This window comes from Leptodactylus fuscus, chromosome 2 (genome assembly GCF_031893055.1).
Source record: "Leptodactylus fuscus isolate aLepFus1 chromosome 2, aLepFus1.hap2, whole genome shotgun sequence".
Lineage (NCBI taxonomy): Eukaryota > Metazoa > Chordata > Amphibia > Anura > Leptodactylidae > Leptodactylus > Leptodactylus fuscus.
In genome coordinates this window covers 187,261,654-187,286,654 of record NC_134266.1, presented here as the reverse complement: position 1 = coordinate 187,286,654, position 25,001 = coordinate 187,261,654, and the positions used below count along the sequence as shown (strand labels likewise).

The 25,001-nt window shown below is 41.9% G+C and overlaps 1 protein-coding gene across 1 annotated transcript; it reads left to right on the top strand.

Annotated features, from left to right (window-relative positions):
- Positions 1–7,024: 7,024 nt before the first annotated feature.
- Positions 7,025–23,891, top strand: RMP64 (ribonuclease MRP subunit p64). Its single transcript, XM_075262831.1, has 9 exons — positions 7,025–7,155; positions 7,595–7,749; positions 8,638–8,714; positions 9,481–9,612; positions 14,384–14,461; positions 17,554–17,900; positions 19,112–19,173; positions 20,800–21,053; positions 22,931–23,891. The coding sequence occupies exons 1-9, from the start codon at positions 7,071–7,073 to the stop codon at positions 23,283–23,285; spliced, it is 1,545 nt and encodes a 514-aa protein (XP_075118932.1). The 5' UTR covers positions 7,025–7,070; the 3' UTR covers positions 23,286–23,891.
- The last annotated feature ends 1,110 nt before the right edge of the window (positions 23,892–25,001 follow it).

Here is a 25,001-nt window from a genome sequence, read left to right as displayed (position 1 = left end):
ATGGCCTCGGTCAAGGGTTGGCATACAAAAGATAGCAAGTTAAAGGGGTTGTCCAGTTTCATATAAATATTGAGAGATAAATGTTATTGTTTGTATAATGAAAAGTTGTACAATTTTTTGAATATACTTTCCATATCAATTCCTCTCGGTTTTCTAGATCTCTGCTTGTTGTCATTCATTCTGCTTATCCCCTGTGGATATAAATCAGTCCACGGTCATGTGATGTGCACACAGGTTATTATCAAGTCAATGTGTGATTACTGTGCTATAACTATGGCGAGCTGTGCACCTGTTTTTTTTTTTTTTTTTAATGTAGATTGTGAGCCCCACATAGGGCTCACAATGTACATTTTTTTCCCTACCAGTATGGAGTATGGGATGGAAATCCACGCAAACACAGGGAGAACATACAAACTCCTTGCAGATGGTTTTTTTGCCCTTGGCAGGATTTGAACTGAGGACTCCAACGCTGCAAGGCTGCAGTGCTAACCACTGAGCCACCGTGTGGCCCTCAGCTGTGCACCTGTTTGTCCATCACATGACCATGGACTGATCTCTATTCAGTGAAAGTAAGTAAAAAGAGAGACATTAAGCAGAGATCTATTAGGAGTGTATTGGAAAATTGTAGAACTTTTTAATTAAACAATAACATTTGTCTCAATATTTGTCTGAAACTGGTCAACCCCTTTAATGTTTTGGAAGCAAGAAAAAGGCGTAAGAGTAAGGATCTGAGTGACTTTGACAAAGGTCTAATTGTGAGGGCTAGATGACTGGGTCAGAGCATCTACAGAAATATCCTAAAAGAAATATTCATATGAAGGGCAACCTGTGAACCAGTAACATGGCAGCTAGCAGAATTTGGAGCCACACATCTGTAGGGCAGGTAAAAGTGCCTACAATGGGCACAGGAGCATCAAAATAGAAGAATTTTGAGCAACAGAAGAATTTCCTTCTGTTTCTTGTGGACTGCTGGGCGTGTAAACATCTCTTACTTGTGGAAGAGATGGCTGAATTCACTATCGGAAGTAGGCAAGATTACTCAGGCAGTGTGATGTTCTGGGCAATATTCTACTAGGAAACTATTGGTTCTAGCATTCATGTGAATGTTACTTTCGAATCATACCATCTATATACACTCACCGGCCACTTTATTAAGTACACCTGTCCAACTGCTCGTTAACACTTAATTTCTAATCAGCCAATCATATGGCGGCAACTCAGTGCATTTAGGCATGTAGACATGGTCAAGACAATCTCCTGCAGTTCAAACCGAGCATCAGTATGGGGAAGAAAGGTGATTTGAGTGCCTTTGAACGTGGCATGGTTGTTGGTGCCAGAAGGGCTGGTCTGAGTATTTCAGAAACTGCTGATCTACTGGGATTTTCACGCACAACCATCCCTAGGGTTTACAGAGAATGGTCCGAAAAAGAAAAAAGATCCAGTGAGCGGCAGTTCTGTGGGCGGAAATGCGTTGTTGATGCCAGAGGTCAGAGGAGAATGGCCAGACTGGTTTGAGCTGATAGAAAGGCAACAATGACTCAAATAGCCACCCGTTACAACCAAGGTAGCCAGAAGAGCATCTCTGAACGCACAGTATGTCGAACTTTGAGGCAGATGGGCTACAGCAGCAGAAGACCACACCGGGTGCCACTCCTTTCAGCTAAGAACAGGAAACTGAGGCTACAATTTGCACAAGCTCATCGAAATTGGACAATTGAAGATTGGAAAAACGTTGCCTGGTCTGATGAGTCTCGATTTCTGCTGCGACATTCGGATGGTAGGGTCAGAATTTGGCGTCAACAACATGAAAGCATGGATCCATTCTGCCTTGTATCAACGGTTCAGGCTGGTGGTGGTGGTGTCATGGTGTGGGGAATATTTTCTTGGCACTCTTTGGGCCCCTTGGTACCAATTGAGCATCGTTGCAACGCCAAAGCCTACCTGAGTATTGTTGCTGACCATGTCCATCCCTTTATGACCACAATGTACCCAACATCTGATGGCTACTTTCAGCAGGATAATGCGCCATGTCATAAAGCTGGAATCATCTCAGACTGGTTTCTTGAACATGACAATGAGTTCACTGTACTCCAATGGCCTCCACAGTCACCAGATCTCAATCCAATAGAGCATCTTTGGGATGTGGTGGAACGGGAGATTCGCATCATGGATGTGCAGCCGACAAATCTGCGACAACTGTGTGATGCCATCATGTCAATATGGACCAAAATCTCTGAGGAATGCTTCCAGCACCTTGTTGAATCTATGCCACGAAGAATTGAGGCAGTTCTGAAGGCAAAAGGGGGTCCATCCCGTTACTAGCATGGTGTACCTAATAAAGTGGCCGGTGAGTGTATATTGTTGCAGACCAAGCACCCCCCTTTGTGACAATGGTGTACCTCTACAGCAGTGGCTCACTTTAGCAGGATAATGCACCCTCCCAGATTGGAAAGGTTTGAGGAACATGGCATAGAATTCATAAATTTGGCTTGGCCTACAAATTACTGTACCCATATCAATCTATCTGACAATCTGTGGGTTCTGCTGGAAAAAGTCCAATCTATGTTGAATGCACCTTTCAATTTACATAATTTGCTGCTAATAACTTGGTGCCAGATACCACAGGACACCTTCAGAGGTCTTGTGAAGTTTATGCAATAACGAGTTGTTTGGGTGAACAATGAGTGTAGTGTTAGTTCACTATTTTTTAAAACTATTATATATGGAGTTGTTCTGTGAACATTTTTGTAATATACTTTATTAATTTATTTTACTCCGTAAATTATTTTTACTAGGTTCACACTAGCAGTGCCCTTCCCTTTGTTCTGGTCCATTGGAGGACCAGCACAACAGAAAGGTGCATATTTTTAGTGGTCACATATAGAGCCCGATGTTCAATGTCTGTTAATGGGGTTATACAGATGACCATCGAAATATAGGTCAAGTTCTATTTTTGTCTATTTTCACAGATTCCTCCATACAATATTATGTAGGGGAGAGCCATGAAACCAGCCACTCCTTGGGTACAAGACGGCCGTGATAACTGGAAGTTTTTGAGGCCGTTCTGCAACTCAGTTGTGTGAATGTAGCCTTATGCTAGGTTCACACTAGCGTTCAGGTCTGCATGGGACCCCGAAAGATGGAGAGCCTGTGCGCTTAAAAAGCAGATACCCACAGGCCAAAGTATGTAACCAGCGGTGGGTAAAGTCCTCCTTGGAGGACTTTTCTCTCTGCCAATTTTAGGCAGAATCTGCAGCAGAGCAAATGTGAACCTAGCCTTACAGGACTGTTCTGCATCCTGGGAGCACCTGGTTATATGGATCCCTCAAAGATTTTAGTCTATTGAGAGATCTGTGGAAACTGGCAAAAATAGGACATGACCTAGTTTTTGGAGGGTCTGTTAAAGGGGCTCTATCATTGGGAAAAGTCATTTTTAACTAATCACATCCTTGCATAGCCTATAGTAAGGCTATTCCACACCTACCTTTAGTATGTAAATTGCCTCAGTGGTTTCTGAATAAGTCCGTTTTTATTCATATGCTAATTAGATGCATTGTGCACCCTCTTTGCTATTGTTTCCTATTAGAGATGAGCGAACAGTGTTCTATCGAACACATGTTCGATCGGATATCAGGGTGTTCGCCATGTTCGAATCGAAACGAACACCGCGTGGTAAAATGCGCCAAAATTCGATTCCCCTCCCACCTTCCCTGGCGCCTTTTTTGCACCAATAACAGCGCAGGGGAGGTGGGACAGGAACTACGACACCGGGGGCATTGAAAAAAATTGGAAAAAGTCATTGGCTGCCGAAATCAGGTGACCTCCATTTTAGACGAATAGTGGATTTCAAATCCGGGTCATATGAGAATGTGAACTTTGTGACTAAGAGACAGGGATAGCTGTACAGGCAGAGATAGCTAGGGATAACCTTTATTTAGGGGGGAATGTTATTAAAAATAACTTTTTGGGGCTCTATCGGGTGTGTAATTGTGATTTTTGTGAGATAAACTTTTTCCCATAGGGATGCATTGGCCAGCGCTGATTGGCCGAATTCCGTACTCTGGCCAATCAGCGCTGGCCAATGCATTCTATTAGCTTGATGAAGCAGAGTGTGCACAAGGGTTCAAGCGCACCCTCGGCTCTGATGTAGCAGAGCCGAGGCTGCACAAGGGTTCAAGCGCACCCTCGGCTCTGATGTAGGAGAGCCGAGGGTGCACTTGAACCCTTGTGCACCCTCGGCTCTGCTACATCAGAGCCGAGGGTGCGCTTGAACCCTTGTGCACACTCTGCTTCATCAAGCTAATAGAATGCATTGGCCAGCGCTGATTGGCCAATGTATTCTATTAGCCTGATGAAGTAGAGCTGAATGTGTGTGCTAAGCACACTCATTCAGCACTGCTTCATCACGCCAATACAATGCATTAGCCAGTGCTGATTGGCCAGAGTACGGAATTCGGCCAATCAGCGCTGGCCAATGCATTCTATTAGCCCGATGAAGTAGAGCTGAATGTGTGTGCTAAGCACACACATTCAGCACTACTTCATCACGCCAATACAATGCATTAGCCAGTGCTGATTGGCCAGAGAACGGAACTCGACCAATCAGCGCTGGCTCTGCTGGAGGAGGCGGAGTCTAAGATCGCTCCACACCAGTCTCCATTCAGGTCCGACCTTAGACTCCGCCTCCTCCGGCAGAGCCAGCGCTGATTGGCCGAAGGCTGGCCAATGCATTCCTATGCGAATGCAGAGACTTAGCAGTGCTGAGTCAGTTTTGCTCAACTACACATCTGATGCACACTCGGCACTGCTACATCAGATGTAGCAATCTGATGTAGCAGAGCCGAGGGTGCACTAGAACCCCTGTGCAAACTCAGTTCACGCTAATAGAATGCATTGGCCAGCGCTGATTGGCCAATGCATTCTATTAGTCCGATGAAGTAGAGCTGAATGTGTGTGCTAAGCACACACATTCAGCACTGCTTCATCACGCCAATACAATGCATTAGCCAGTGCTGATTGGCCAGAGTACGGAATTCGGCCAATCAGCGCTGGCCAATGCATTCTATTAGCCCGATGAAGTAGAGCTGAATGTGTGTGCTAAGCACACACATTCAGCACTGCTTCATCACGCCAATACAATGCATTAGCCAGTGCTGATTGGCCAGAGTACGGAATTCGGCCAATCAGCGCTGGCTCTGCTGGAGGAGGCGGAGTCTAAGGTCGGACCTGAATGGAGACTGGTGTGGAGCGATCTTAGACTCCGCCTCCTCCAGCAGAGCCAGCGCTGATTGGTCGAGTTCCATACTCTGGCCAATCAGCACTGGCCAATGCATTTCTATGGGGAAAAGTTAGCTTGCGAAAATCGCAAACTGACAGGGATTTCCATGAAATAAAGTGACTTTTATGCCCCCAGACATGCTTCCCCTGCTGTCCCAGTGTCATTCCAGGGTGTTGGTATCATTTCCTGGGGTGTCATAGTGGACTTGGTGACCCTCCAGACACGAATTTGGGTTTCCCCCTTAACGAGTTTATGTTCCCCATAGACTATAATGGGGTTTGAAACCCATTCGAACACTCGAACAGTGAGCGGCTGTTCGAATCGAATTTCGAACCTCGAACATTTTAGTGTTCGCTCATCTCTATTTCCTATGGGAGGCTGCTGCTGCTGCTGCCTCAGCCTCCTGTTTGTACACACATAGGAGATAATAGTAGAGACGAGTGCAGCTGGGAACTTACTGAGCTGGTTGGAAGCTCATTAGCATATGAATACAAATTATTCAGAAACCTATGACGCTGGGTTCACACCAGCGTTCGGGTCTCCATTATCAGGTTTCCATCTTCTGCAGACAGAAGACGGAAATCTGTCAGACCGTGACCGGCAGTGAGCGCCCGTGATCGTTTTATGCTCTCTGCTTTTATTTAAACCGGACACAAAGTCCTGCATGTCTGACTTTGTGTCCGGTTAAAAAAAAAAAAACGGTTTTGCCGCAGAGAGCACAAAACGCTCACAGGCGCTCACTGCCGGACACTTTTCAAACCCATTCAAATGAATGGGTTTGAAAAATGCCTGCAGGTTTCCGACTCCTGCCTAGTTTTGTGCAGTAAATGGAAACCTGCAGAACGGACACCGGGCGCAGATGTGAACGAGCCCTAAGGTGCGTTCACACATTGTAAAATTGAGCGTGATCTGGCAAGTATACGGCGTGTCAGAGTTTGAGCGCTCAAAAAGATCCCATTGATTTCAAAGGGAGTTACGAGCATAATTGCCACGTTATTTTGCGCACACAAAATAACGCGGCGTATACGCTCCTAACTCCCATTGAAATGAGTGGGAGCATTTTGAGCGTGTCATCTGCCGGCACATATATACGTGCCAGATTGCGCTCCACGTTACATCGTGTGAACGCACCCGAGCGCGTAAAAAGCAGCTCCCATTGACTTGAATGGGAGCCGGCATACGTGCGCTCCCCATTGAAATCAATGTGAGGCTTTTTTCCCTATGCTTTCAATGTATTACGCGCGTAATACCTTGAAAGAATAGGGAAAAAACCCTCCTATTGATTTCAATGGGCAGCGCACGTATGCCGGCTCCCATTCAAGTCAATGGGAGCTGCTTTTTACGCGCTCATTCTGAACGTGTTTTTACGATCAGAATGAGCGCAGCGTTACATCGTGTGAAGGCTCAGCCCAATTCACATTCAACGATTGTAATGCAGCCGTGTGATGAGACTGACGGTGAACACCGCGCCCGCCACGTCTCGCGATCTCATCATTCCCATCAATGAAGGAGAGAGGTTTATGTCACCGCTCGCCAAGAATCTGCAAGGTCTGTAATGTTCCCGAATGACTCTATTACTAACTACAGGACTGCTATAGCGGGTGATGGACCAGTACGGGACACCCGACAGCGCCGGATTTCACCTTTTCCATTCTAGCATCTACCCGGTACGCTACTTCCTGGTGTCAGAGTTGTACCCGGAAGTGGTGAGCGGCGTCAGGAAACTACTTCCGGGTCAGAGTAAACTTTGTAGCACGTTGTTGCAGCTGGTGCTGGAGAATCGTAGTGCAGCATGGCGTCTGAGCCCTGGAATCGTGTCTATATCCCCAGACCTGCTATTCAGTGTCAGCTGAGCGTGCCCGTCGGAGACAGCACAGGTGACCTGAGGCTGCAGTAATGTGTAGTCTACTGTGATAGGTTATATTGGGGAATACATGGCATACATTCCCAAATACAGGGTTGTGGTCAGTGGAACTTCCTGTGTTGTGATGTGCAGCCTGCACTCCACTGACTACAGTGTGTGCATTTCTATCTGAGCAGCCTGTGAGGAGTATGAGCACACATATTAATAAGGAGATAAGATGGGTGCGGTATTATATTCAGTACACAGTGTATATTCACTAGTATGATATGTGGGGAGGGCAGGGATACATTCTGCTATAGTGATCACATCTGGTCCCACATGTCATATGTGCTGTACATATCATATGCGTTATCATACGTGTTTGTGAAATGAGATTATAGAAAGACGGGTTTGTGTTATCCACATGTCATATTATGGATTTACTGAGAGAACTTTAATTCCTTTTTTTCCAGGAACATGTATAAAGAACCTTGTTGATAAATATTCTGCTGTCCATTCGTTTTTGAAGAGCAAGACCTTAAATTCAGAGGTTACAATGCTGGATTCCATACTATATGTCTATCACCATAAGCTGGGCTTTCATAAACCTTATCGAGCATTAAAACAGGTATGTATTTCATATGATGAAAAGGATTAATATCACTAGGATATGAGTATGTGCTCACTGCTGGTCTGGCTGTAATCTTGGCACTCATTAAAGGGGATGTCCAGGCAAAAATGACCAAAAAATGTACTTTCTAAACAGCTAGGGGCAGTGAAAAAAATAAAAAGTTGTACTCCCCTTTCCAGCGTGCTCCAGTGCCTCCCATTGCAGTTCGGTCCTCTAAGTTTATGTTCCAGCAGAAATTCCTGCCACATGTGACTGCTGAGGCCAATCGGAGGCCTCAGCGAAGGCCATGTCATTTCACTACCTGTGACATCCTGGGTCTCTTCCTGAGGCTGCTGATTGGCATCAGCAGTCATGTGCACACTGAGGTCAAGCCAGTGAGCAATTTCACATTGAGAAGACGCCCGAGCAGTAGGACCGGACCGCACTGGGAGAACTTTGGAGCACCAGGGACAGGTGAGTATGATTTTTTTTTTTTTTTTTTTTTTTAAAGTTGACCTTTCATGTCCGCGGTTTTATATACTGCTAGAAATCCGACAGTGCGGTGAATTCAGTGCATTGTTGGTTTTCCCATTATGTGCCCCAGGTGAAGAGCTATCAGTGCATTTAATGAGAGCTCTTCACTGTCAGAAGGGTGTTCCTGACAGTCTGTCCACAGAACTGTACTGTGAGTGGGCGTTCCTTACCACCCAGCCATGATGCCATGATTTTGTTTGTATTGCAGCCATTGCAGTGTGAACCTTCACATCTAAGGAGCCGTTCACATCAGATTTTTCATGACAATTTAAATTACAGTTTAACGAATCTTTTAATCAAAAAACTAATGCAAACTGATGTCAATTCATGCATCTGCGTCCGCAAAATAATCTTTTTGTCATTCTTCTATAGGTACAGCAATGTACAAAACGGATAAAGTCTATGGGCTTAGAAGATTCCTTAAAAGAGATGATGGATTTATGCCCAAAGTATGTTAATTTTATTCTGTAAAACTTCAGCTTGTGAGACAATTCTATATTTATAATTTTTTATATTATATTTAAAGAGCAGCATGCTGTAATGTCCGTGATTTATTTGCTCCCCCTGCTTCACTGCTGCTCATTTTCAGAATTCTCCCTATGCTCAGTAATTGGGCAGCATGAAGTAGTTGACAGGGAAGGTGAAAAATAAACACACACTAAAAATACTCTCCTGTCTATGGTGTTCCGGAGCTGTCCAGTCCCCCGGCACCCAAGGCTTCTTCTGGTGGAAGTCCACACCACACGTGAAGCTGAGGCCAGTCAGCAGCCTAAGGAAAGGACATGGGATGTCACAGTTGGCGTATGTGAGGGATGCTTTGTTTCTTTTCCTGAGACCACTGATTGGTCTCAATAGTCATGTGAGGTGAGGACTTCCACCAGGAACAAGAGGAGTATGTGTTTACTTTTTTTCCCTCATCTTCCCTGACCTCCTTGCGAAAAATTGTATGTCCTAGACAACCTCTTTAAGGCTTATGGTGACAGTGTCGATGTATTTTTGCATAGCGTTATTTTAAAAACTAATGGAAAGCTGTAAGTTGGCAAAAGTTATAAAGCATCCATAGGCTTACTGATCAGGCAACTAGCTATGTAGTGGATGTCAGCTGGATCACTACACATTGAAACTTTGTTTTGACATGAACTGTACTTAATATATTTTCCTCCTAATTTTCTTTGTGTTAGCATACTTTTGATTTTTTGGCTTCAATTTTTTTAGGAGTGCAGAACTTGAAAGTGCACAGTATTGCACTGTCCCAAGTCAGCCTATTCTGGAGCTGGTGTCCATGAAAATTCTGGGTTCCTGCAAGTTATTAGTACGTCTCGTGGATTGCTGCTACAAGGCCTTTCAGTATCCTTTACGTCTGTCTTTTTTTCTTTAAAAAAAAAAAAAAAAAAAAAAAGGAATAGAAGCTAATGGGGATCATAACGGATTTTGTACTTCGATGTGTCAGTTACCTCTTTATTTTGGGTCTGGGATTACAGGTTATTTATGGAGTCTGAGTTGAGACCAATATTGCGTGGAGTTAGAAAAAAGTCACTGATGCCTGCTTCGAAATAAAATAAAGAAATCTTTTTATTTAGGTTATAAATATGTTAGTATTGTCTAATGAGTTAGATGCATAGTTTGTTGCAATAATTACTTTCATAGGCATGCAGTCACTAACTTTTTAATGAATTGGAGGATCTTTACTGCTTCCGGCTGACCATGGCTTTCAGACGTTTATGAAAGAGTTGGAGCAAAAGTCAGTGGCTTGACCTACCAACTCCACAGCCCTACTTGTGAATCTGACATCAAATCTAGGCATTATGTGAATTTCTCACACACCTATCAGTCAGATTAAACAGAAAAATGGAAGTGGATGTCATGGTTGCGTGATATTAAATTGGTTGTCACAACCATATGCTCTTTTAGAAACCCCCCCAGTGCATATGATGTGTTGTTTCCCTAGAGATAATGGGAGAAGCCTCAGTTGCAGTGACCAACTTTACTTGCTTCTAAAGAAAAAGAAGTTTTCTTCAGAATACAATCCTGTACTTTTTTTTTTTTTTGCTATTCCTAAAGCATAGCAGGGAACTGTATTCAATACCATATAATAAAATGTCAAATGTGTGCCAAAATGCTTTAGTACAAGAGAACAGAGAGAATTACCTCCTGTCCCTTTTTTTGCCTTGTGCCTGCCATAAGGCTTTTCATAAAGCTGTTCTTCATGGCTCTGAACATAGAAGATAGTTATCACGTAACTGCCCAATTTTTAAAAATGGCAACAAAATCAAACCCAAAATATAATAAGTTGGTATATTACATTATGTAGTGTAAAGAAATGGCTCCTGCTGAGGAGAATGTATCACATAAGTTGTGGCAAATGAATAGGCATCCTGACCAATTAAAAAGGACCTTTATCCACCTCCCCCAATTAAATTTCTTAGCATCTGTGAATAGGCGCTGCTCCACTGATTCCAACACAGTTGAAATTATTTCTCTAGCCCCACTGTCCCTGGGCAATTAATGCTGTTAGATTTGGTGCCTGATTTACTATTTAAAGAGGACTTTTTATGTTCTGGGGCACATCTGGCTTTATATAGTGCTAAAAAGTCGACAGTGCGCAGGATTCAGTGCAATGTTGGCTTTCACGTTATGTGCCTCAGGGCTGGAGATATCAGTGCTGTTGTAACTGTCATAGGGGGCATTCCTTACTGCCCAGCAATGACACTAAACGTTCCCTACTGACTGTACTCGTCCATAGACTAGTACTGAGGGTTCGTCACAGCTTTGTATTATCACTTGGTGGTAAGTAACGCCCCCTCTGACAGTACAGGGATATGAACGAGTACTGTCCGTGGGTGGGGGGCGTTCCTCACAGCCCAAGTAGACTGTCAGAAACATCCTTCTGACAGTGGGCAGAGATCGGTGCCGTTATAACAGAAAAAATCCAAGAAAAAAACCTGCTATGAGTAAGGGACTTACATCAACTCTTGTCCCGAAACACGTCAGCTTTTCATCATGTTCCTACTTTCTTTAAGGTGATGTAATATCCATCTTTTTTATACATTGAAGTAAAAGTTATGTTTTAGATAACTGGTGGCATGCTGGAATTTTTTTCTTGGATTTTTTCAATTTTCATACTCCTTTTACAGTCGGTTTCCATGCAATCACATTGGTCTCGAACTGTGAATTCAAGACAAGTAGAGCGATTTTTCTTTTTGGCCGTTATAACAGCACAGTGTGGCTTTCTATGGTACATAAAACAGCATTTTCCTGAGGATATGAAAGGTCCTCTTTAAGCTCTGTAATGTCAGAAGGGCGGTGTCAGGCAGGGGGCACGGCTCCACCTAGGGGCTGTCGGTGTCAAAGCTCATAGGCATACCCCTTGTCTGCTTCTGCCTGACAGTCGCCAGACAGAGTCTAAATGGCATATCATGCACCAAAACTAATAGCTTCCGGGCATCCTTCTCCTTTTGACTGCAGGTGCTGATGACTTACGTCATTTCGCTGGGGCAGAGGTCACACTCTGCAGTCAATGTAGCACATACAGCTGAAAAAAGGGATCGCTCACTAATTGGGAAACTGTACTGGATTCGCCATTAGTAAGTGATCCGGGCAACAGCGCGAGTGCCAGCAGAGAGGGCTCTGCGTGCCATAGGTTCTCCATCACGGGTGTAGGATATGCTTTGTGCAATATAACTAGCAAGCAAGTTTGCTGGGATAGATAGATTTTATCTTGTGTACAGTGATTACGTGTTTGCTTTTCACTGAATACTCATGCATTCAGCTTCTTTGTACAAGGTTATGTTACCCTTACCTGGCCCTAAGGTTTAGTATGATGCCAAGATAAAATTGCCAGTTATCTATTGCATATTACACAATGAGTTAGCTTGAACATTTTATATGGGTAATTATAAAAGTGCTCACATTCCTAGGATATCCTCATAATGTCCAATCATATTGAACTGAATTACTTTTTTTTTTTTTTTTATTACATTTACACCCAGTAGCACCTTTTTTTTATTATAGTTACACCTAGTAACAGTGAGACTGTTTGCAAAAACATAAAAACTCTCTTTTTTATTTTGTTTAGCTGCTCTATGTAATATGTGGCTTACACTCACGTTGCCTCTCCGTTGTTGTGGTCTGCTGGAGGACCAGAACAACGGATGGGTGGAACACTAAAATAGTGATCACACATGGAGTTCAGCATAGCCCATTGACTATAATGGGGTCTGTCGGGTGTTTTAAAACTAAAACAAGCAAAGGAAAAAGTCCTCTATTTTGGACTTATTCCTCCCCCAGATTTTTAGACATTGCTGTGCCTCTGTGCTAATAGCTGAGCTCTTTAAAGACCTGGTTTGGTATGGAGGAAACTGATCGGCCTTAACAGAGCTTCAACTGCAACCCTGTGAAATGCCTTTAGATACATTTGAGCTTTGATTCCAAATGCGACCTTTTTGACCAACATCAGTGCATGACCCACTAAAGAGGGATATGTCCGCTCCTTATCAGTCCTCATGGTTTGGACTACGATGTTCAACAAGCTCATAATCATGTGATCAGTCATCTGCGCATATAGGAGCAAATTTTCTGTCTAATGCTGCGCCAGATTTATTAGTGTCTAAAGTAGTTTAATAAATCGGACAGTTATTTTTTTTATTTTTTTTTTCATGTTGATTTACACCTGTTATTAATTGGTTTAATGTACCCCAGAAAAATGTACCAAAATATGGCTTATTTTTTGGCACACTTTGTGAATTCTCTCTTCCTCCGGAGTTGTTATTCTTTTCTGTACAATTCATAAAGATGTCTGAAAAGTGGCAAAACACTTAAAAAAAAAAAAAAAAAAAAAGTGACGCAAGGCATTTTAAACAATTTTTTTGGGCACAAATTACACCAGAATTCTGGTGCGTTTTACTTAGTAGAATATACTATAGTTGCAGGTTGAATATGTCTCAGCACTTTAAGGTTATAGGGAGTATTAATCTACTTAATTGGTCCTGGGGATGCAAATGATGGACTCTGGGGTTCCACTTTTGTCAAGACCCCTGGGTCATGTATTTCGAGGCAGCATTTGCCCCCCCTCCTTTCTCTGGCCATGTTGCTCTGCCCCCGCTTCCCCTGTTTTTGCAGGTAGTTTATTGCCTCAGCTATGGGGCTAACTTTACTATTTACCTGTGCTATGGGGATTGGCTGAAATGTGAGATCGGAAAGAAGCGGGGAAGTGTCCCAGGGGCTGGACGCAGCGTAATATCAACTGACCCAAGGGTTGTGACGTCGCCATAATCTCTGGGTCCATTATTGGCACCCCAGGACCAAGTACCGTATATATTCGAGTATAAGCCGCCCCGAATATAAGCCGAGGCCCCTAATTTTACCACAAAAAACTGGGAAAACTTATTGACTCGAGTATAAGCCGAGGGGGGGAAATGCAGCAGCTACTGGAAAATTTCAAAAATTAAAATGGTTGGAGTTTTTGGGTGCAGTAGGTGCTGGGGAAGGGGGGGGGGGGTGTTTTGGTTGTCTGTCTGCCCATTCCCTGAGCTTGAGGACTGTTTTTTCTTCCCCCACGTGGAATTCAGTCTGGCTGAATATAGGATATCTGCAGTGCTCCTATTAACACCTTCCTGACGGAACAGGAGAACTGCAGATACCCTATATTCAGTTATATTCAGTAGACCAGGCACGTTCAGACACAGGGATACCTAATGTGTATGTGTTTCACAGTCGTTTTCTACTTTTGTATGTATTCTAGGGAAAGGAGTGATTTAGAACTTTTATTTATTTTCTTTAAATCTTTTTTTTTTTTTTTGCACTATTATGGGAGATTCTATACATTAACATTGTGGCTGGTCATAGACCCGCCTCCTAAAAAATAAAAAAAAATGTTTTTTTGTTTTTTTTTGCTGGCTCAAGTATAAGCCGAGGGGGCTTTTTCAGCACAAATACTGGGCTCAAAAATTCGGCTTATATTCGAGTATATACGGTAAATACATTAATTCTCCCTCAAGAACTCTATTAATATGTAGTAAGCTGAGTAAATATTTTCAAATAATTGAATAAGAAATAAAGGACTTAAGTTCACCCTAATATGAATATGTAATACATGTTTTTTCTTGACTACCATAAACAGTTTATGTTTACAGCATTTGAAATTGGCAGAGTATATTGTCGTGAACGTTGTGCTGCTGGGATTGTTGAGTCGCTTATGGTCTGTATATATGTTACTTTAATGGGAAAAAAAATATACATTACAGGCATTTTCTCTCTGTAGGTATTTGTCCACATGTTGTGGGATAATTAATTGCCTCGGGAACTTCAAGTTCCCTTTAGGCTGGGTTCACACAGGGTTTTTTTTGGACCGGATTTTGAGGTGGAATCCGCCTCAGAATCCAGTCCAAAAAAACGCCTCTCATTGACTTCAATGGGAGCCGTTCACTCCCCCCCGCGGTTTTGTGCCGCTTGTGGAAAAAAGAAGCGGCCTGCCTTTTCATGCCACGGATCTCGCGGCAGTATCCGCCGCAGCGTCTGTGGTGCGACAACTCCCTTCTGACTAGGCCTATTCATTTGGGCCTAATCCGGAGAGGAATGCCACGACTGGATGCCGTGAAAAAATCCCCGTGTGAACCCAGCCTTAAGTGCTCCATGTGAATGTACCTTGCTGCGTGTGTTCCAGCACTTTTCTGTTCACTTCTATGGGACTACCGGAGATGGCATCCTGATCCTATAGTTGAGACTCTAGAAAAGGGAATCAATGTCATTAAAGGGAAACCCCTTTACTTTAAAATGTATAGCACTTTAATTCAGAGCAAGCATGAAATATAACAAATTTGTATTGTTTGCAGCTGAGACTGTTTACTTGATGGGCTCATAAATTAGTGGGATTTATTATGACATTATGCATTAAATAGATCCTGTAGAAACTGAGCCATTTGTCACAAAAAATGTTCCTAATATTTTAAATGGATTCTTGCCAGCACAAAGAACGTTATTAAACCAGCAACAGTATCTTATAGTGATCAAAACCTGAGCACAATACTATAATTTTTTTTTTTTAGAATGGTAGTCTATTCTTATAGAAAGAAAGAGCTGAGTGTATCAGGAACATATTTTGGGGAAGTTGACTGTTGCAGAAAGGTCTTCCCCTTGCTCAGGAGGATGTGGGGAAAAGTTATGATTATGTACGTGTTGTTGGGAGAGGTAATAGCACTGTGCTTATCGCTCAGAGCCCTATAATATAGCAGGGCTGGTTAATAATGTGTTTGGTGTTGACAAACTTCCTTTTAAGACCATCACAAAAATATTTGAGTAGATAACGCCTCCGTGTAGTACTCCAAAATACATTGGTCATCTAGAGCAGTGATTTTCAACCAGTGTGCCGCGGCTGTGCCGTGACACATGGTCGGGTGTGCCGCGGGGAAAGTTCCCCAGACGCATGCCAAGATTGGCACGGGAGACCTATTTTGCTGGCACAGCAGCCAGTCCCCGTGTAAATGTAGACGGAGCGTCCCTTCACTGCTCTGCTAGCTAGAGCTGAGGTGTAGGACACGCCCCCTTCTCTCCCTGCCCACCAATCAGAGGTGAGCCTCTCACTGCACAGGATAAGGGACCTGCTGCTACACGTGAGGAGCTCCTGCCGTCTGCAGCCCTGAATAGGAGAGGAGGAGAGGAAGCTGAACAAAGTGAAAGTAAAAGAAAACACCAGGTTAGTAACTATTCTTATGAATGTCAGGCATTTGGGGTTATTAATTTAGTTTTAGTAACTCCATGTGCCTCACATTAATAGCAATTAACCCCATCATGTCCCTCATATTAACTCCTGTGTGGCTCACATAAGAGTTAATAACATGTGTGACATATGGGGGTACTATATAATGAAGATATTTACTTATCACCTCCATATGTCTCACATATCAGTATCCCTTATGTAAAGCACACAGGGGGTTAATGTGAGGGACATGATGGGGTTCACTGCTATTAATATGAGGCATATTGAGTTGTAACCTGCATTGCACATGACCAGACTTTTTATACACAACTGTGGATAAGAGTACAGACCTATACATTTCTAAGGACCCATATATACAGCCATTCTTTTTGTGGCTGTGTATCTGGGCCAAATTGAAGAGCTGAAAATTATAGAGCAGGTCCTATATCTGTCCTATGTATACCCTATATCTGTCCTATATATACCCTATATCTGTCCTATACCTACCCTATATCTGTCTGCATTTGTGGCCCTGTCAATTAATTTTTAATGTTTATATCAGTGAAAACCACATGCGTGCCACTTGTATGCAGAAGGCGTAAGGCTGAGGCCCCACGTTGCATAAACGCAGCGTTTTTGTTGCAGATTTTGCGGCAGTTTATTTCAACCAAAGAATCAACCATTTAGAATCTATATTATTAACTATATGTATAATATGTACTGTTTTAGTGTCATTTTGTGCCATTTTGGTTGGTGGTGTGCCCCGGGATTTTTTAAGTGTAAAAAGTGTGCCACGGCTCAAAAAAGGTTGAAAATCACTGATCTAGAGTGACTCCCTTTACAAGGACAGCCTTAAACTTTAGAACTAGGTAAAAAATATGCAAATCTATTCCCCAGGATGTAATTAGGAGAACAGTGCACTCTATACGCCGCCCTCTAGAGGGCAGCATCCTTAACATCATGAACGACTCAGTTAAAAAGTCTAATATCATGATGCGGATTTAATTGCCAAATAAGTATTTCTATTCCAAAAGGAACAGATTCCCAGCTATGGACAGCGCTGTTTTGGCCTATTGGGCCTCCTCAGCATAGCGTAGGGATACTAATTTGGCAGAGTGAGAGACTATAGACCAGGGTCAGGGGATAATCGTACACATCAGGGAGAGTGTGTGCCTACATAGAACTACTGTAGGCGCACAGCCATCCACTTGGTAAATGGAATCATTTGTATCCCACAACTAAACTGCCTGATCAGGGTTTATAAAATAAATAAATAAAATGCTGTGAAATTGTGCAGGATGACAAGATAAAACATGCTAAACACTGGTCATTTTGGTTATCGGCTAGCTGAAAACATTGAGCATCGCCATTTCGACAAATGACAATCTGTGTATAGTTAGCTTTAGCAATCCACCGGCAGACTGTAGATTTATTGTATGTCTGTGACATAGCTTATTTGCTAATGGTCTGCAGGGAAGGCACAGTATTCTTCTCGCTCTATTACTGAGTATTGCTACTAGCTGCAAACAGATTACCATCTATACTGTTATTAAAAGCATCCCGGAACGTATTTAACTTTTTATTTTTTATTTTAGGGTCTTGTACAAAGGACTATTAAAAGATCTCGTTGTCTTGTATAGCATGCACATATCTCTACAGAAAGAGGTGTCGGACTTTCAGAAAATGCCTTACTTTAAAGATTTTGTTTTCCCTGATAAGATTGAAGATCACATCGGTTCTGTTTTGAATGAGCCATTTGCAAATAAACCACAGAACCTGTTTTCCAAAAAAGAGAAATTACAAATTCTGACTAAAATATTTCGTACCAGTGACTTGGTTAAAGAGGAAAAGATCAGCCAAATTGAAAATGTTGGGATAAAAGAAGCAAAAGAGTCACTTGATGATGTGGGGCAACCAATCCAAATACAGGGATTTAAAAGAGGTGAGAAAATTAGGGTTGTGTTCACATGATGTGATGCTGTTTTTTTTCCCCTTACTAGTCAATAATGTAACCTCATCACATTTAAAATGCAGGCACCATGTTTTAAGGGTGAATAAGATAAGAAGATTTATATATAGTTGGGAAAAGTTTCAGTAAAAATCTCTGCTCTTTTTGTGCTTTGGGGTCCAGTGGTTTTGTTAGATATCTATATACTGTCACGCAGGGAAGGTTGTCTATCGCTGATGGCCGCCTACTGGACTCCCAAGCCCAGAATGTAAATGAATAAAATACAAGTTACACTGAACCTTTTTCTTACAAAATATCAACCTGCTTCCAGTCTTTAGTAGTTTATTGCTGTTACTCAGCTCATTTCCGAACAGATCTGTTGTTTATTATTAATGGTTTCACTGGCTACCTAAGCAGATGTAGCTAAAGGGCACCTTTACACTACCTAAGGCCCACACAGACAAGCATCGGCTGATAATGTCAAAGAGCACTGGTCGATGTGTCATATCAGCCTTTTACACTGGCCAATGCAAAGTACAGTGCATGGGGGAGAAACAGTTCTTCATTCAATTCCCCCCCCCCCCTACAGTTTGTTGCATACTACATACAAGGCACCATCAGCCAACAAATGGGCGTTGGTTTCATTGTTGGCTGACCAGGAGTACATTTACCCTTACAGCGTTCCTATAAATTATTGTGCCATATGGTTTATGCTGGCGCTGTGTTCAGGAAATTCGACATGGCCTATAATATTTACATGATAGATTATACTGTACATGTAGTATGATTTTATCGTCCGTATGTCTCCTTTTAAAATCCATATGTAGACATTCACTTTATTTAAAGATTAACGTTGAACTTCCCATGGTTTCTGTGGAATAACTACAACTACCCTTATACTCTTAGAGAATGATTGGAGTTGTAGTTTTACCACAGTTAGAAGAGCCACAGGTGGAGAAATACATTCCTTGAGACAGTACCCCATCTACCTCATAGATTGTAAGCTCTTGGGAGCAGGGCCCTCACTCCCATTGTGTGACTTGACTAATACTCTGTAAGGTATCTTTTTGTCTGTTCTTGAACCCTACAAATTGTACAGTGCTGCGGAATGTTAGTGCTATATACATTTTTTTTTTTTTATCAGTACAACAGTACACTATTCATTATGTTTGTACAGATATGAACTATACTTTGTTTTTGTGCAGGAAAGCCGAACACTTTTGACATTAAAACATTATCTCTGCCAGTAAAAGCAAGCAAGCTGCAAGTAATGCACACAAATGGCTGCAATAAGCTGCAAGTAAGTTGACGTATAATGAATACACTTGTTCAGCGATATTATTAAGACTTAAAGGGTCCTGGAATTATCAATTGATAACCTATCTACAATTTTGGATTAATAAGATTGGTTGGGGCCCGTCTCCTGGGATCCTTGGCGATTGGCTGTTTGAAGAGACTGTAGTGTTCAGGTGAATGCTGCGACTTCATCACCAAAAAACAAACTCTGTACTGCACATCGTATAGTGATTGCGCTTCTTGGTTCAGTCCCATTCCTTTGAATAGGACTAAGCTGCAAGCAGACCAATGAACGTGACGCACTGATGCATGAACGTGACGCATCACATGATGCCCTGCTAATGCTTCAAACAGCAGATAGATCATCAATTTAATAAAGCCTTAAAAACTCCTTTAAAAAAAAAGTTTCCATTGATACAGCTGCAACAGGATGCCTATACAATGCACCGGCATCCCACGACTGATTAGGCCGAATGAATGGGCCTAATTAGGAGTGAGTCTTGAGCCGTGGACGCAGTGCCTGAATCAGCCGTGGGAAGATAGGGCATGACGCTTCTTTTTCCTGCTAGCTGAAAAAAAATCGCTAGTGGGAAAAAAAAAGCAAGTGTTTCCGACTGAATTGAATGGGAGACGTTTTTGCAAGCGACTTTTGAGGCGGATTCTGCATCAAAATCCACCTGCAAAAACTCTGTGTGAATATACCCTAAGGCTAAAGCCCCACGTTGCAGAAACAGCTTTTTTTCTTGCAGTTGTTGCAGTTTTTTTTGAGCCAAAGCCAGTAGTGGATTGAGCAGAAGGTCTAGGTAGAAGAGCTTCATATAGATTTCCCATTCCTTTTGTAGCCATTCTTGACTTTGGCTGAAAAAAAACGCAGTAAAATCTGCAACAAAAAAAAGCTGCATTTTCGCAACGTGGGGCCTCTGCCTTGGAGTCTTTTGAGGTTCTGTTTCATGCCACTCCAACCCTTTTATTTTATTAGTTTTTTTTTTTTTTTTCTTCATTTATCCACCAAACAAACGGTTTAATTGCAATGTATAGCTACTGACCTATTAAGGGCTAGTTCACACGTAGTTATTTGTTCCGGATTTTGACGCAGAAAGCCGCGTCAGAATCCGGACCAAAGTGCGACTGTCGCAGCTTCTGACAGAGCTTTTCGCTCTGGATTAGGTTCAAATGAATGGACCTAGTCTGGAGGGATTGTCTTGACGCGGACGCTGTGGCGGTTTCCGCTGTGGAATCTGCGTCAATAGGGCAGTTTGCATCTTTTTTCTGCTAGCGGTAAATGGAAATAAAAAGGAAATGACCGGCTCCCATTGAATTCAATAGGAGGTGGTTTTTGACGCGGATTCCGTGTCAAAATCCGGATGAAATAACTACATGTGAACTAGCCCTAAGTAGAATGGTTATTGACTAAGATGGACACCAGTTATTGGATTATATACAGTAGTGCTTTCACTTATGTACTGCCTGACACAATTACAGCCCTAGTAGTGTCATGTCTTAGGCATCTGAAACACACTATGATTTTCTTTTGCTATGTTTATGATTGTCATGAATCTGTAGTTCTGTATCCTTTATGTTAATGTTTTCTGTACAGGGTTTTCGCTATAAAAACAAGTCAAATGAATCCAAGAAAAAACCTACGTTGTCACACCACCCCAACAAAGAGGAATGTGTAAGACATATGGTGCCTAAAATTCAGGAAGCCGAGGATTTTAAAGTTCTTTCCAAACAGCTGCTTTATGCGGTAAAATGGTGTAAAGAGAGGAAACTGAAAAGAGAGGTTATGTTCTTCAGGAATAGATATCTGCGATGCAACAGACTACAGCATGCTGAAGCCTTAGGATACAGGTGTGTTTTGCTAGAGATGTGCAGTTACATTTATTATTATTTTATTTTTTTTAAGATCTGTATCAAACGTTCTTGTGCAATTATATTGGGTAGAATTGCTAGAAAAATATTTAAAGAAGATTCTAATTTTTTTGGTCATGTAATACTGTCCTCAATATTCTAGCAGTGTAATTTGTTTTTAATGCTTTCATTACGGTAGATGTATTAGTTGATACCAGACTGACCACCAATACAGCTCTTGCTTTACTCTATGAATAGGATGTCAGTTTCTCAATTGTGTCTGTGAACCCTGTCTGATCTCCCCTGGCAGTCCCCAGACACTTCTTTGCCAAAACCATACACTGGGCTCAAATTATATCTTTTACAGTCCACTAAGGGAATAGGGGTGCAGTTATATTAGCCAAATCTGTACAGTTCTAATACTCCTGCCTCTCTTTACATACAATCTGGTAACGCTGGGTTCACACCAGCGTTCAGTCTCTGTACTTAGGTTTCTGTCTTCTGCCGGCAGAAGACGGAAACCTGTCAGACTGGGTCCGGCTTTGAGCGCCAGTGAGCGTTCTATGCTCTCTGCGGCAAAACAGTTTTTTTAAATCCGGACACAAAGTCCTTAATGTCCGACTTTGTGTCCGGTTAAAGAAAAACTGTTTTGCAGCGGAAAGCATAAAACGCTCACCGGCGCTCACGGCCAGATACTTTTCAACCCCATTCAAATGAATGGGTTTGAAAACTGACTGCAGGTTTCCGTCTCCTGTCCAGTTTCAAGCAGGAAACGGAAACCTGTATAAACGGAGACTGGGCGCAGAGGTGAACGAGCCCTAAGATGTAGCTTTACGTTAGTCTCCTCTGACTATGGCTTGTTATAGGTTTCATCTTGTATGCTCTTTGGCAGGGGAGAGCAATATGAAGCAGCTCCTCATAGAAATAGATTTCTCAACAGATGGCAGGTGGTTTCAGATAGTGAGGGTTATTTTATAAAGGACACCATGTCTACGTCATTGAGCTCAGTCACTGGCTACCCTTAGATAGCACCGTGATCGAACATGACCCGCTCTACTTATGAAAGAAATTTAGACTGTGTTATGGAAAACCGTATCGGAGGTGTTGGAGTCAGATGGCAGACAGCCCATGAATGATACATGAACTAAAACAAGTGAACAAAAGAGCCTCTACATTGGTCTGTAATTGTAGCTTATGATACATTGTGTGTACCTCCTGAAATATTTGAGGCCACTTGTGAATTTGCTGCTGCTGTTTTATTTTTCCTAAGTTTTTCTACATAATGGCAATACATTTAGTCAGTAAATGGGAAAAAATGTACACATTTATGTCTTATTTCATTGGGGAACACAAAGAAGTGTCAGCCTCCTAGTGACCAGGTCTATAACCCATGATACTGTGAATACAATGAGAAATTTGCACGATCACAAAAATTTATATATATATATATATATATATATATATATATATATATATATATATAAAAAAAATTTTTTTTTAAATGCTCACTGCAATGTGACACTTTTTTTTTATAAAGAAAAACAAAACCGTGTACCTATTTTAGTAAGTTTTCCACACTGTGAGTTGTTGTATCACGCAACAGTTAGTATTGTCTGCTGCTTTATACAAATCTATGAGATGTTTGTAGTCGGCCAAGTAAGCAATCTTGTGGGTGTCAGCAGTCTTAGAACAGCTGATATGACAATGGCTGAATTACCCAGTGACTTCCCTGCCTATTCACAATGCCTCCACTGACAGGTCCTACCTAAAATGGCGTGACTGGTATGTTTTGGATGGTTTGTCCTTCACTTGTATCATATGTTCACTGGTATCTGTTCTCCTTATTGAACTTGTTTTCTCAACAATTGTTTTTAAAGTTTAAAAAAGAAGCTGCAATGTTGGAAAAAGTCCTTGTGTCACAGATTACGTGGGCAGATGCTGAGCAAAGACCATCCAAAGAGATATTTAAGCATACAAAGATTTCAGAGAAATTGGAAATCCATGGCCACTTCCTCACAAAGGCACAGAAGAGTTAAAAGGAAGGCTTTGAAAATCTCCCTGCTCCATTTAGATTTGTGTCCTGAAGAGCCGGTGCCGCCGTCTACTACTGTCACTGCCGCTGCTTTGAGGCCTCCAACGTCGGAGCACCAGGAGTCCATCACTAAAGAAACAGACCGATGTCTTCCTAATGCAGATGACATTGATGATATATTCTCATCGATAGGAATCTAGCAGACTATTTTATGTGGAGGATGGGAAGAATTGTTATGGGAAGCAATAGCTGCACAATATTGTGGACTTAATGTTTCTTGGCAGGGTTATTTAATGTTATGTAGTGAGAGAAATTAAATAAGCTTTAGGACTCGAGTGTTCCTTTTTATATGCTCCGATTCTGCATATTGGCCTCTGGCTATATTGATCTGTTGCATGGAGTAATTTTTTAGATGGAGTAATAATTGTAAAAGCATCCAAACCAAATATTGTTTCCTACTAAAAGTGCACAATTAGTCAAAAATCAATATGCAGTGTATTTTACAGCAATCTAGTGATTCTAATTTATTTTTCCTCGCAGACAATGTGAATATAAGCCATATACCTGCAAGTGCAGTTATCTGGTGTAATATATTGCAGCTTTTTATTATGACTGCTGCCTTCTATATGGTAACTAATGCTGCAATAAATTGCAGACTACAGGTCTGTATGACTATTTCTAAAGGCAATTGTGGAATTTATTTTCTCTTTAGTGTTTTTTTTTTATTTTATTTATAAACCTTACTCTAGATTCACACAACCAAGTTTTACCTGTGAAGCGCAGTCTATGTTCTTCAGATTGCCCAACCTGAGGGGGAGAGACCGCTGTCCTTGTACTATCGGGTCAGTATGTCGCTGGGAGTCAGGGACTCCTACCTGTATAGATAATTGTGTTTCTAGGAGTCCTTCTCCCTGTACACTGTTCAGGCTGGGAAATCCAGTACACACACTGACCAAGTTTCATGGGTGAAACTCGGTCATGTGCATCTAGCGTTTTTTTTTTTTTTCCACTGCTTTATGCTCTAGCCTTCATTGATGTTTCTGAGATTTGTAAAAACGAAAGAAAAAAAAAAAAAAAACCCACCAACTTCAGCAATAATTGTGACTTGTACATGCCAGTATGGTAACTTGGGTTAGATTAGTGCCTGAACAATCTGCACTATACTTCAGTGAATAAGGTTTTGCAAACTCTTTTTTTTACAAATAATGCACCGTAGTTTGCTGCAGATTTTGCCCATGGCCGAACAATAATGTATTAGTATGCTCATTTTTGTAAGACTGAGATTAAGGAATACTCCCTTCTCATCCATCAGAATACAGTATACAGATATATATTATGTTGTGCTGCTCAGACAGAAAGAAGAATGGATCTTGCTAAAGTTAGTTTGTACAGTGGAATGGAAGCTCAGTGACAAGTCCTCATGTCTTATTATTTATTTATATAGAACCATTAATGCCGTGGTGATTTACATTTAAGGAGTTAGATACGGTATACAAAACAAACACGATATTAACAGTGACCGACTGGTACAGTGGGATGGAGAGGCCTGCCCACAAGGGCTTACAATCTAAGTGCTGCTGATGCTCTTTCACTCACACATCTTTTACTGTAGTGCATACACTCAGCTTTTTCAGCAGGACAGAGACATGTTCAGTTCATCTGTCTAAGGGGGTGTTCACACTTGCGCCGCTGTCCGCCCTCCGTGATTCCGCCGAAATTGCAGGAAAACAGCTTGCAGGATGGGTTGCATATGATCAGTTTAAAAACCCATTCATTTCAATGCAAAAGCAAACGCCGATGTTCGTATGAGGTCTCTGCTGTAAAAATTTTTTTTTGCATAGACACAAAGTTGGACATGCAGAACTTTGTGTTTATGAAAAAAAACAAAACCCAAAAAATGGTTTCATGGCGTAGAA